The 13,143-nt window shown below is 37.8% G+C and overlaps 2 protein-coding genes across 6 annotated transcripts in view; both read left to right on the forward strand.

Moving 5' to 3' along the window:
* The window catches only part of wu:fc23c09, an 88,827-nt gene that overhangs the window by 22,878 nt on the left and 52,806 nt on the right, over positions 1–13,143 (forward strand). The gene's annotated exons all lie outside the window — the stretch shown is intronic.
* btg1 (B-cell translocation gene 1, anti-proliferative) lies at positions 5,461–12,800 on the forward strand. Its single transcript, XM_058773258.1, has 2 exons — positions 5,461–5,872; positions 9,634–12,800. The coding sequence occupies exons 1-2, from the start codon at positions 5,728–5,730 to the stop codon at positions 10,035–10,037; spliced, it is 549 nt and encodes a 182-aa protein (XP_058629241.1). The 5' UTR covers positions 5,461–5,727; the 3' UTR covers positions 10,038–12,800.

A 13,143-nucleotide genomic window follows, 5' to 3' on the forward strand; every position in this document is an offset into this window, starting at 1 on the left:
ACTAACGAGTCACATGACACCGGGGAGAGAAAATGGCTAATTGGGCCCAATTTGGACATTTTCACTTAGAGGTGTACTCACTTTTGTGGCCAGCGGTTTAGACATTAATGGCTGTGTGTTGAGTTATTTTGAGGGGACAGCAAATTTACACTGTTATACAAGCTGTACACTCACTACTTTACATTGTAGCAAAGTGTCATTTCTTCAGTGTTGTCACATGAAAAGATATAATAAAATATTTACAAAAATGTGAGGGGTTTACTCACTTCTGTGAGATACTGTATATATGTATATGTGAGTATTATTTTTTTGTTAAAACTGGATGCCAATTCAGTCATATTTAGTAATATTTTTAGTAACAGTAACATTTTAGTATTAATATGGCATAGCCAAATACAACATTTAAAGGATTTCTTTGTCTAAAGACTAAAAAAAATACAAAAACAAACAAATAGTAAAAATGAAGAGTAGTTAAGGATGCTAAGCCCTGTATATGTGTCTCAGCGAAGTTACACAATATCTTATTCCTGAGTATATGATGGAGCCGGGGGCTTATGAGGATATTCTGGAACGGGCTCCTCTTCTCTCTCGCCTCTAAAAATAAAGTCATACCAGCCTGGCGACTAGGGGAGATATGGACAGATACGGAGTGTGGGGAGCACAGATTAGCACCCCTATTAATAGAGCCAAGGTCTGTAAGGTTGCTCGAGCTCAGTTCAGAGGTTATCAAGGGCCAGTGCATGTTAGAAAATGGATTGTTTGTTCCCGAATGTTGCTTCCTGTTCGTTAGTGTTTCAAAAATGTGTTTTCAGAGCCTGTGGAAATGAATGGGAAGCGTGTGAAGGTTTTTGAGCTGAAAAGGGGTTGAGTTTCCAGTGGAATGTCCTGCGTGTGGAAGCCATGGCCAAACCACACAGTTGGGGGTTTTCACTTCCAACCGTTAGAAAGAGCACTCCCATACTTCCTGGATTAGAACTACAGGAAAGAGAGGGGAGATGAGTCATGAAGGGGTTTGGAGGTTTTATTTGGACCCATAGTTATATACCTGAAGGACATTTTCCCTTTTTTCCATCAGCAGTTTATTCATAAGCCATGCTGAAAATCTTTGCAGTCCCTGAGGTTTATTGGCTTTCCTTTTTATGACTTTGCATGCTCTGACGTACTGGTAGAACCGCATTGAACTTTTGTGTTGGCTGTAGTTTTTTTTTCAGTTTTAACAAACACTTTCTTACCTAAGAGACTTAAATACAATGATCTATTAATGTCACTATCTGATATAAGAACAGAAGGAGAATCTAAATGAAATGTTTTGTAAATAAGTGTGGATCGAAGACAACCGTATCAAGTAAGTGTGCAAACTAGTACTGGTATTTTTTTTTATTTCAAGTCTGTTTCTAGTTTGAACCAGGACTGTTAGTCAGAGCCACATCCCAAACACCACACACTCATACTCAGTCCAATGAAAATCATTCACGGTATGTGTAATGTGTGTAAAATGTGTCTGTGTGATGGGTGTGGGATACAGTGTGGTTAATGTAAAATGTCATTCCGTTATGGTAGAATGTTGCCACAATGTAATGTTATTACATTTGTGAAAAAAATAAAAAATAAATAATTTTTGCTATATTACACTGGTGTTCAAAAGTTTGGGATCAGTAAGAAGTCTTTTATGCTCATCAATGCTGCATGTATTTGATCAAAAATACAGAAAAAAACAAAACAATAATTTGTGAAATAATAATATTATTATTATTATTATTATTATAATTTAAAATAATGTGTGTTCTGTTTCTTTAAAATATAATTTATTTCTGGTCTGGCCATGCTGAATATTTAATATATTTTTTAGAACCTGTTACTTTTTTCAGGATTTTTTTGTAAAAAAAAAAAGTTAAAAAGAACAGCATTTTAAATATTTAATACACTTTAAAGCATAATTAAATAGAAAACCATTATTTTAAATTGCAATTAAATTTTTCTGTATTTTTTATCAAATAAATGCTGCCTTCATGAGGATAAAAGACTTCTTAAAAAACATTACAAATATTACTGACATAAATAAATGTAATTATTAAATAAATTATATTATTAGAAATTACAAGTTGACTTGTGTTAACACTCTGAGACAACTGATAGTTTAGTTTTGATAACTAAGAGTTCTATCTATGTCCTTGAAAGTATGTTTCTGTTCTTCCACCCTTCTATTCTCACTCTTCACCTCTCTATCCCTCTCTCGTGTTTACTCACTCTATCAGCAGCGTCAAGGGGAAAGATTGCGTCAGTTCTAACGGATGAAGGCAATATTCTCTAAAGAGAGGTCAAGAGTGAGGGATGGAGAAATAACGGGGTAATAAAGCATTGTCTCGGTGAAGTGAATCCACACCATGTCTTTTTATTGGTGTTGTGTTATATAGTCCATCTCATTCCGCTTGACAAAAGTGAGAAAGGAGCTCAAACTCAACATGTCACATGTTTGCTTTCCTTCTGTTCTCTTTTACAGTCATTATTGTTGTCTGTGTGGAATCTGTGTTCCGGTAATGGGTCAGTAATTGTTAATATGGGGTATCTCTGTTACTTTTGATGCACTATGGGCTATGGAGGAGGACTAAGTATAGCAATGTTCTGGTTTCAGCATTAACTTTTAGAGTCAGTACCCCCACTGTCAAAATCCTACCTAAAAGAAATGGGGAAAGTTGATCTCAGTCTTGCAAAACGCATGAAATCCTCTCAACCCTTCGAGTCCCTGGACTTGTGGGTGGAGAGAGGACAGACATAGTGATGTGATTAATCGCCGCCACTAAAATTTGTGTATAAAATTTCAGTAACACTGGATTTTTCTAGTGCCGGTTAATGCTCTGCTTGGCTGCCATGTTTACCTGAGGCTTAGACTCTGCCGACTCTATTGATTATTAACCGTTTCATGGATTCAGTTTAACATATTGTGGTTCAAATATAGCCTATGGAAGATATGTTTCTTGCAATTCTGAACACAAAATTGCATGACAGAAATTTAGAATTATTTTTAAACTCAATTTTGAGTTTACATCTAAGAATACTGAGCTTACATCTTGGAATTTTGACTTTATTGTCTAAATTCAGAGTTTACATCTCGTAATTCAGTTTTTTAATAAAAAATTAAAAAGTTAATTGTGACCTTTTTATCTCAGTTCTGATTTTTTTTCTCACAATTGTGAGTTAACATCTTGCAATTCTGACTTTTTTCTTAGAATTGACTGTTTATATTTCACAATTCTGAGGTTATATTTTGCAAGTCAGAATTGTGAGAAAAAAGTTAGAATTGTGAGATGCAAACTGACAATTGATCCTTCACAGGGAGTTTGATTGACATGCGATCTGACTAATCATAATGCCATAATGCCAGACAGGAGAGTAGATAACGTCGGTTGACCTGGACTTGAAAAATGGTGTATTGACATCTTTCTGCGGTTGAAACTACATACCTTCTGATGTTCATTTATGTTTATTTGACACTATAACTAGTAACTATTTTTGTGAGAGAGTCAGGCTTCCATATTTTGTTGGTTCATTTGAGCCAGTCTAATTGGTAGCCTAATGCTACTTTTTTTTGTTTTAGTTTTAAATTAAAAAAAAATGAAGTGCCTTTAAAAAATGACGTAGCTTCTATAAAATGTGCCTTCTAAATACTGCCAACTAAACAGTGACTTGCACATATTTGTTAACATTAGCGTCAAAGAGATTTGCAAAGAAGACCAGGCCTGAGACCCAACGATCTCAGAATAATTATTTGCTAAATACTGACATTAGCTGCTCTTGGACCAACCAAGATGTCAGTGTAATTGAACAATAGGTGTGCAGGGCAGGTCAGGTTGAGCCTTGAGTCAGCACATGGTAGTTCAGAGGTGATTTGCCTTTGGCCACAACAGAAAAAGCAACAGAATTAGGTCAGAGTGTTCCTTGTAGTCATTTTGAAACGCCTTTCAGAGGTTTATTCCCACTGGTAAGTAAATACATAGCCACATACAAACATCCTAACCTGCTGTTCTGCTAATGTCAAGGTTTCACTCGGGGACAAAAACAAACCGTGGAAATGTACGGGTCTACAACCTAATGATACAGTCTACCATAATTTTCTTTTTGAAGCTAATACAAATTGTTTTGACAACCTTTTTTGGATCATTTTCTATCTTTGCCAGCAGGGTTCAAAAGCCAGAGTCATTTTATGCAAGTAGTGCCCAAAAAAAAATTCATCCTACAGTATGTATTTATGTATATGAAGAGTTCAGATGCAATAGTGCCATCTAAATGTTCTTCTAAAATTAGTATTTTTCTCGGGCTCCTATGTTTATGTTCAGTTATTTCACTTTAATGGCAATGAAAAAAACCTATTTATTGCCATTGAAGTGAAATTACTGAGCCTACACATAGGAGCCTGATAAAAATGCTCATTTGTGACCCTGGACCACAAAACCAGTCTTAAGTCGCAGGGGTATATTTGTAGCAATAGCCAAAAATACATTGTGAGGGTCAAAATGATCGATTTGTCTTTTATGCCAAAAATCATTAGGATATTAAGTAAAGATCATGTTCCATGAAGATATTTTGTAAATTTCTTACCGTAAATATATCAAAACTTAATTTTTGCATTGCTAAGAACTTCATTTGGGCAACTTTAAAAGCGATTTTTCTCTGTATTTTGATTTTTTTTTGCACCCTCAGATTCCAGATTTTCAAATAGTTGTATCTCAGCCAAATATTGTCCTATCCTAACAAACCATACATCAATGGAAAGCTTATTTATCAATTTCGAAATAATTACACTTATGACTGGTTTTGTGGTCATCCTAACCTGCTGTTCTGCTAATGTCAAGGTTTCTCTCAGGGACAAAAACAAACCGTGGAAATGTACAGGTCTACAACCTAATGATACAGTCTATATATATATATATATGAAGGGGTATATACATAGGCCTATATATTGTGTTTAGACAGTAAAAATGATCAAAGCTTGTTTTCGCCTCAAGTGGGCCTTTCTTTCTTTTTTATCTTATCTAACAGACTTCCTTAAAATACACCTACTGTTGGGTTAGAAAACATGTGGTTGTGTGGGATGTACATGTGTGACTTTATAAAGGCACTATAGTACACTAAATATCGGGTCTTCCCCTCGAAGAGAGTTGGGAAATTCCAAATATCACAGCAGAGAATACTACAGAATGCAGAAGTACATCTTTTTAAATGGCAGCGCGAGTCGTTATTATACGTATGCATATCAATGTTGTACATGAAAAGTGTCCGCAATGTTGTGGTTCAGAGGAAAGGGTTAAAAGCCATCATCCAGCCCTTTTTTCACATGCTCTGTTTATTTCTAGAGTTGTGACGCAAGGAGCCCACTCCTCCGCGCATACGTCACCTCGTGTCAGCGTCCTGATTGGCTCGTTGTTGTTGCTGTTGCTGCTGTTAGCGGCGGGGGCATTACATAAGCGCTGCTCGCTTTCCTCACGGTCTACTCTGCTGGAGGACAGTGACGGAGGAGGGTGGAACCCCCCTCTGTGTGCGTTTTCGGACAAAACAAGCCAAGACACAGCACTGTACCGTCCTGGAACACGTAGTACTCTCCGAATTTTCCCTCCCTCGACAAATAAATGCTCAGCATAGGCATCAGAGAAATAAAACACGCGAAAAACAAGGATCATTTTGCAAACGGAAACAAAAGCGCATTGGCCATACCGCGCACGGAGCCTCTCAATGCATACCCTCTGTGCCCGAGGAACGATGAAGCCAGAGATAAGCGCCGCCGTCGGCTTTCTGTCGAGATTCCTGCGGATTAAAGGACATATGAACGACAGACAGCTCCAGACATTCAGCCAGACTCTACAGGACATCCTGTTAGGTAAATATCCGCCTTTACAGACGAATATGAATGTTATTATATCTACTTTCTATGTATGTGTGTCGTTTGTTTGTGAAAAGTGTGGAAAAATAGCGATCTCTTTGTTTATGAGCTCATTTATGTGCTTGGCCACATAGGCGGAAGCGCGCGGGCGCGTTGCGCACGAACATAAACAGCTAAAAACATCGACATAAACAGCGACCTCAAAAAAAAAAAAAACACAGAAAAAGGCCGAAAGATATGTATTTATAGATGCGTGTATACATGGAAAATATACTTGATCTCGTAATTAATAGTTCAGTTTACTGACGAGTTATTTACGTAGTTCATAAAAAATAAATAAATAAATCGATGGCAAGCCGTATTAACATGAATTCGATAAAACTAGTGTTTTTTTGTTGTTGTTTTTTTTTGGTTATAATTACATAGTTTTAATGACTAGAAAGCAAATCTATTCTATGAGAGACGGCTATTCATTCAAAATTATTCCAGTAGTGACCAATATGCATTTATTATCTCAATATTGCTTATTCATAACATACTGGTATATTTTGGATTGTTACTAGTCGCCATGCCATTCGGTTGTTATATTAGTAACATACTAGACATGTTATTCTGTTTTAAATAGACTAGTAGTAGTACTGGAAAAGGTAGTAGCAACACAAAAGACAAACTAACTAACAACCACTGTTACTGGTTAATAGTGAAATTGAGAAAAGGTAATTTCATATTAATTGGTAGTAATATTATACTAGATACTAGTTAGTTTTAAGGAATAAATGTTAAAATGGTGTGCCATATGTTGTAGGCAGTAAATTACGTAATGCACAGCAAGTCTGAAGATATCAGATATGGTGTTGATGTCTCATCTCTTTTGCATACTGGTAGTAGTGCAAATGATGCACACTGTGCCTGTGTTTCATTATAATAAACGTGTAAGTATACAGCGTACTAAAAATGACTGCAACAAGTTGAATAGACAATAGAATAACATTTCAGCTGTTTTGCATTCAAATGCAAATTTCACTTAACAATAATTTCAATTACATCACAAGCTTTTACACTTTATGCTAGTTTCCCTAGCCAAATATTTGATCATATGAAAGAAAAAAGGCATAAAAAATGTGTTCGTTTAATGCTGTTGTCCTTGTCTTGTTTTGTTCCAGCCACCCATTGTTTTCCTGTTTTATTTATTTATTTTGAATGGACCAGCATTTTGTGAGACCCTTTGTTCAGATTCAGAAAACAATAATTTAGAATAAAAAATGTGGTTAAGCAGTTGAATAACAATCAAGCACAAAATTCACTAAAAATAAAATTATAATATGTTAATAAAAGAAGTAAATTCACGTTATACACACATACAAAGTGTTTGAAGTCAGATGATAAACAGTAAATGGTCAGAAAACAGTATTATTACATCCTTATTTTATTTTTGTGGGGAACAGGCAGTCGCTAAATGCTGTTTGTAAACAAATGTAGTTGAGGCCCAGTCAGACAAAATGGCCGTCGGTGGAGGAAGGGAGGATGTGTGGCTGCTAGTTTCACGTCACGTATTACGGTGGCAGTGGACTTGTTTAGTTTTTCTCTTTCCTTCCCTTCCCGGCGTTTTCAACCCAACATATGTCCACACAATGGAACAAAGACGACTCATAATCCCCACTGGGTAGAAAAAGTGGGTTAGTTCCTTCTCCACACAGTTAAAATGTGCGTTTGAGAGAGGATTGCCAGATTGAAAACGCAGGTGTTGTGTAAGATCGATCTGAAAATCTGTTTCTGCTCCCTGTGCTCTAATCACATCTCTAAATACACGTTCGTTACGGCTTTGTCCTAATTCTCAATCTCACAGCAGGCCTCGTTTCACAAATAACACTTCCTAATAAAGTTATTTGGACATTGACGAGCAACATTTTCACTTCGTTAAACATTTAGATGCGTAGTACGAGCATTGTTGCGGTTTGGGCTCCGTCCAGAGTTGTGGGTGGGTTGATCTGCATTGATCATTGTATACTAGGCTTTCAGGAGAATGGGACGTCACGTCACAGACAGCACACAGGCGGCATTATCTAACCCAGGTCTACAGGTGGCCTGCGGGGGCCTGGCCTATTTCAGAGCCGCACAAAGAGGCTTGAGGCCCATCCCTTCGTCTCCTGTTCTCCACCTGTCACCCAATACACAGAGCCAAAAGGGAAAGAAAGCACAATTGCGAGCAGTCACTTTCTTTTTGGAAAACAAGTCCTTTGTGTAGGGTCTAACTTGGCACTTTTAAAAGTTATGATTTGATCTTTAGCAAATGAATTAGCTGGAAATACATGGACACAAACATCTACTAGCGAAAAGCAAAGCTGATCCATTTGGAGCCGTAATATTTTATCAAATCTGGTTGTCTGAAAGGGACGCTTTGTCTTTAAGAGGATGGTCCCTCCCCCTCCGGCTGCTCTGCCAGGACTTCACCCTTTTGCTCTCGTTGTGTTTGAAGACTTTGTGCCTCTCGGGCCAAAAGGGGATTGTGCAATCAAATGGTTCTCTCTCTCCGTCACGTAGGCCTCTGACACAGATGGTTAATAGTTGTTTATCTGTGTTCTACCAACGATCCTTTCACACTGTGAAAAACATCCTCGCCCCCTTTATACTGTAACTTTTGCTGCAATACCAGGCCGAATTCTCAGAATTTGTGTTTTCTTTTTTAAAACTGATTAATTTCATTTATTATGGTTGGGGAATGCGTGGGTAGTTAAGTATTAGTTAGTAAGTCCTTACTTGAATCGCATCTAAGTTTCCTTTTATTGTTAGAATAACACCAACAAAATAAAACAGTTTATGATGGATTCTGAAACTTATTGTAGTAATTTTTATATAAAGTGCTGGATTTAAAACTATAAATGGACATTCTGGAACTTAAGCTAAAAAAAAATCGTCTTAGTGTAGTTAAGGATGAATATATTTAAGAATTACATAAATTGTAATATTTCTTATTTTAAATAATCCCTGAATATTATCAGCTGATATAATGGATATTTAAAAATGTATGTTCCACATAATTTCGCATCTAGCAATTGCTTAAAATGAAAAATATTGTTCTTTAATTCCACTAATAATATAATATACTCAATTTTATAGTTTAATATAATATAACTTCAACATTAACAATCTTAAAATTAATATTTTTGATTCTGAGACAAACTAATACACATTTATTTTTTCTATATTGGCTATAATAAAATTAATACCAAATTATCGGCCAAAGTTTTAATATCTATGCTTTCCCAACGGAGTTAAAAAATAAAAAATAAATTGTAAGTTCCACTTTTATATTTCATATAAAATATAAAACTTAACAGCTTTTTTCAATAGCATCATCTTTTTTAATTTTTTATCAGATCTTAAAATGAGTGTCTTTTTAATGTACGTATTACAATTAATAGTTATAATGTAAAACTATTGATTTGATTTAATTGTTCGAATGGTTATTTTTAGAAAATAAATCATCATAGAATTAGCATAGATACTAACACAGAATTGTAATACTGGCCATGATTTATCATCCAGAATTTTAATATCTGTGCATCCGTACTTGAGTTGAAAAAGATGTGCAGGTTTAACAGAAAAAAATCTTAAACATTTCAATCTAATAAATGAGTTTATCATTATATGTAATATGTAATGTCTGTTCATTTTTTGTTTTTGTTTACCAATGCTTTTTATTTATTACTTCATATATACAAGATTACAAAACCTCCTCCTCCATCTCTCTCTTACAGAGCAATACAAGCACCACTGGTTCCCAGACCGTCCCAACAAAGGTTCTGGGTATCGCTGCATACGCATCAACCACAAGATGGACCCTCTGGTTGGACAGGCTGGCCAGCGCATCGGCCTGAGCATCCAGCAACTATACCTGCTGCTTCCCAGTGAGCTCACATTGTGGGTTGACCCATTTGAAGTGTCCTACCGCATCGGAGAGGACGGCTCGATCTGCGTGCTCTACGAGTCCCATCCCAGCATCAATGGAAACCCCAGCGTCGCCACTGGAAACAGCATCCCCGCCTCCTCTGTCGCCCAGGTATCCCCGATGGTGGACAGTCACATCAGCTGCAAGGAGGAACTACTGGTTTTGGGCCGCACCAGCCCCGCTAAACCCTACATGATGACTGTGTCCAGCTAAATGGGTCACAGAAGTCATTTTTAAAAAATAAAAAAGAGAGAAAGGAGAAGGGGAAAAAAAAAAAACAGGATGTGTCCTATCGTCCAGGTGATGGAAACCTCGTAGGTTTAATTTTCACTCGTTTGGTTGTCTGTTCTGTTATTGTGTTGGATCTACCAGAGGCTTGACCCTGGGGCAGCTAATGAAGACCTGAAACATCGCCCGGCCCCCCAGCTCACTCCTACGGCGGCGGTCCTGGGGCGGCTTTTTCCACCAACGTCTGCCGATGTTGACTTTGCACTTTCGCTTTCACTGTTTATGTTATTGCATAAACTCCCTCTAAAATGTTAAGGAATTACTCTCAAATCCTGTTTTATCATTTCACTGTTCGCTGTCGAGCTGAAGCCCAGACCCACCGGCAGCCACACCAGACCCGAGTAGCCGCTACGAGCCTCTTTTTTGCTAAAAACCTCACTTTTTTTGGACCACAAAGCGGTACTTTTGTCTCTTTTCTCGGTGTCTGGTACGCACCCGGGCCTTCTTTTGGGCTTCAGGTCGGCGTGAACTGGCTCTGCCGCGGTGTAATACCTGTGTCATACTGTTACCCACGCTAGCCGTCGATGGCACTGTGATGCAAAGGTTCTCATGCTTGTAGCTTTTTCTAGGGGCTCCCTCCTGGATGAATGTAATTTCTAACAAAAAAAAGAGGGAAAAAAAACCTCAACTCAACAAAACATTTGATTTATTTAAGCCCCTCGTCATACCAAAATGAAAGATGTAGCAAAGTTTGTTTTTGTATTTGTTGACTTGGAACAGATGTGGTCTTTACTTTCTGCCTGGTTTAGAAAGGACGTTGAATGCACTTTGACATTTTAGACTGTGTGGGATGACGTTTCGATTCGACCCAGCTGCATTCCATCGCGTACCACCTCGTTCAGTTGTCGTAATTGGCTTTCTCTGGTTGCAATATTTCTGAAGGCACTTCAATACTGGTTCGTTCTCTAGCCATTTTTATCCTTTCGAATGACTGATTGAGGCTGTTAGAGATTAGTTCTCCATCTCTAGGACTCCATTTAAGGCCAGTACATGGAAAGAAACAACAGACCGGCATAAAAAAATTGGACCAATGTTTCCCATCTTATCACAGAATCGCAGGGCCAGTGATGCTTGCTTGTTACAGAGGGTCTCCCGATGCACTTTCCAGCCAGTCGTCACCGGTCTCAGTCTTAACTAGGAGTGCGCCATCTAAACATATCACCTCCCTCCCTAGGCCTGGCGAAGGAGGGGGTAGGACCCTCAGATCAGGGCAGCTACAATCCTCTCCGGCCCCCTTCTCGCAGCCCGGAGGAGAGTTTTTATGCCAGCACACAAACCGAGCGCACTCCAAAACCTACTGAGACTAACGTACAGGGCCGGGTCGGGACGGGAAGAGACATGCGGTGTGCTCCTGGTTCTGGACGATTCTGTGTACATTGGCGCGAATGGGCTGAAATAAGCAGGTTTGCAGGGTTTGCGTGCAAAGGACTGGTTTTGCCTTGAGACAAGGTGCTGATGATCAGTCCTATGTGTGCTAATACTTATGACCCTGGAGGACCAATGGGTAACGCCGGGTTGTTGATGCACTGCCGTCCCTTTCTTTGTTGTTTTGGTCTATTTTAAAGAGGGGAAATCCTCTTTTAAATCAATTTGACATTTTAAGTACGGGTCGAACCTCGGTATTTGGATGCAGTTCGCCATCCCACCCTTCTGAATGCTTTGAACTCTGACAGGCGGCCCCCTTCGCCTGATTTACTTTTAATAGTGAAGCTTTTTAACCTTATTCTGGTGATCGTAACCAAATTGGAACAGACAAATCGAGTGCTTTTTAGATCTGCAGCTTTTAAACTACTTTACTCCCTCCTCCACCGAAATAACATCAGCAAACCATTTCCACTCTCCGTTTCAGTTCGGTAAGCGTTTGCACACAAGTTTTAAGTGTCGTTGTGAGTCTATACTCAAGTCTACTCGGAGGCAAGAGCACATGAAATGCACTAATAGGTTAAACATTGAAGTTATGTGACTTTGAGACCGATGCGTCTCGATTGGAATGTATTGCCAAGCTCAGGCCACAGACATTCATTGAAACCCTTATGGATGTGCAGGTTAAAATGTGAAAAACAGAAGGGAATGATTCGTTTGGGGATTTTTGTCGGTCATTTCAGAAGTGATTCACGTTATTGCCACTTTCGCATCTGAGGTGGTTCCATATTTGTAGAATGTATTGTTATTGTACAACATATGGTAGAGTAAGTACATGACCATACATATGGGAAGTGCCAATAATTGATATTTTGCTGTGTAGACGTGTTCCTTTTTGTATTTCATATTTTAACATGAATTCCTCTTTCATAAGTGAAGCCATTTGTGTTAGGAGTGTTGGAGAGGACCAAAGTTGTTTTGGTAAAAAATATATATATATATCAGTTTCCATGCTCTGTGCTGATAGACTTTCCTTGTTTTTTCCTCTTATCTTTTCTTTCTTTTTTTTTTTTTATTAAAACAAAAAACAGAAAAAGAAAAAATTCTGAGCAACCCAAGATAAAGCTGTCTGTATCTTGTGATTTTTCTCGTCTGTACATCTCTTGTGTTCATTCTTTTCCTCATTCTTGGGTATGTTGTGATGAACTGCTGTAAATTTGTACAGTTCATGTAAATTGATTGTGCGGAAGTTGTACAGATTTCTATATTTTGGAAGAAAAGTTTTTTTCTCTGTAATAATAAAAGATTTCCTATCTTGGCAATGTTTTCCCGTGGACCTGGTCTTATTCTTTTATCAAAACATGCTCATAATCGCATTTCATTAGGTAATTTAGTTTTTTTGTTCTTTTTGGAAGATATTTACGATAACAGCACTGGGATAGTTTTGTATCACAGACCTGAGCATGCTGATATATGCCATTCCAGTTCCACCATTTTAGACAAAATATGCCAGACATTAGTTAGTAACAGAGCCCTGATGTTACTGACCTGCTTTTCAGGTTTTTTTCCTGCGTTAGGACAAAGAAAGGAAGTCTGTGTGGACATCGATAGAGCATGATTCTAGCTTGTAAAATATTAGACATTTAACCTGCTTAAAGTTAATTATAAA

The sequence above is a fragment of the Onychostoma macrolepis genome, chromosome 04 (assembly GCF_012432095.1).
Source record: "Onychostoma macrolepis isolate SWU-2019 chromosome 04, ASM1243209v1, whole genome shotgun sequence".
Taxonomy (NCBI): domain Eukaryota; kingdom Metazoa; phylum Chordata; class Actinopteri; order Cypriniformes; family Cyprinidae; genus Onychostoma; species Onychostoma macrolepis.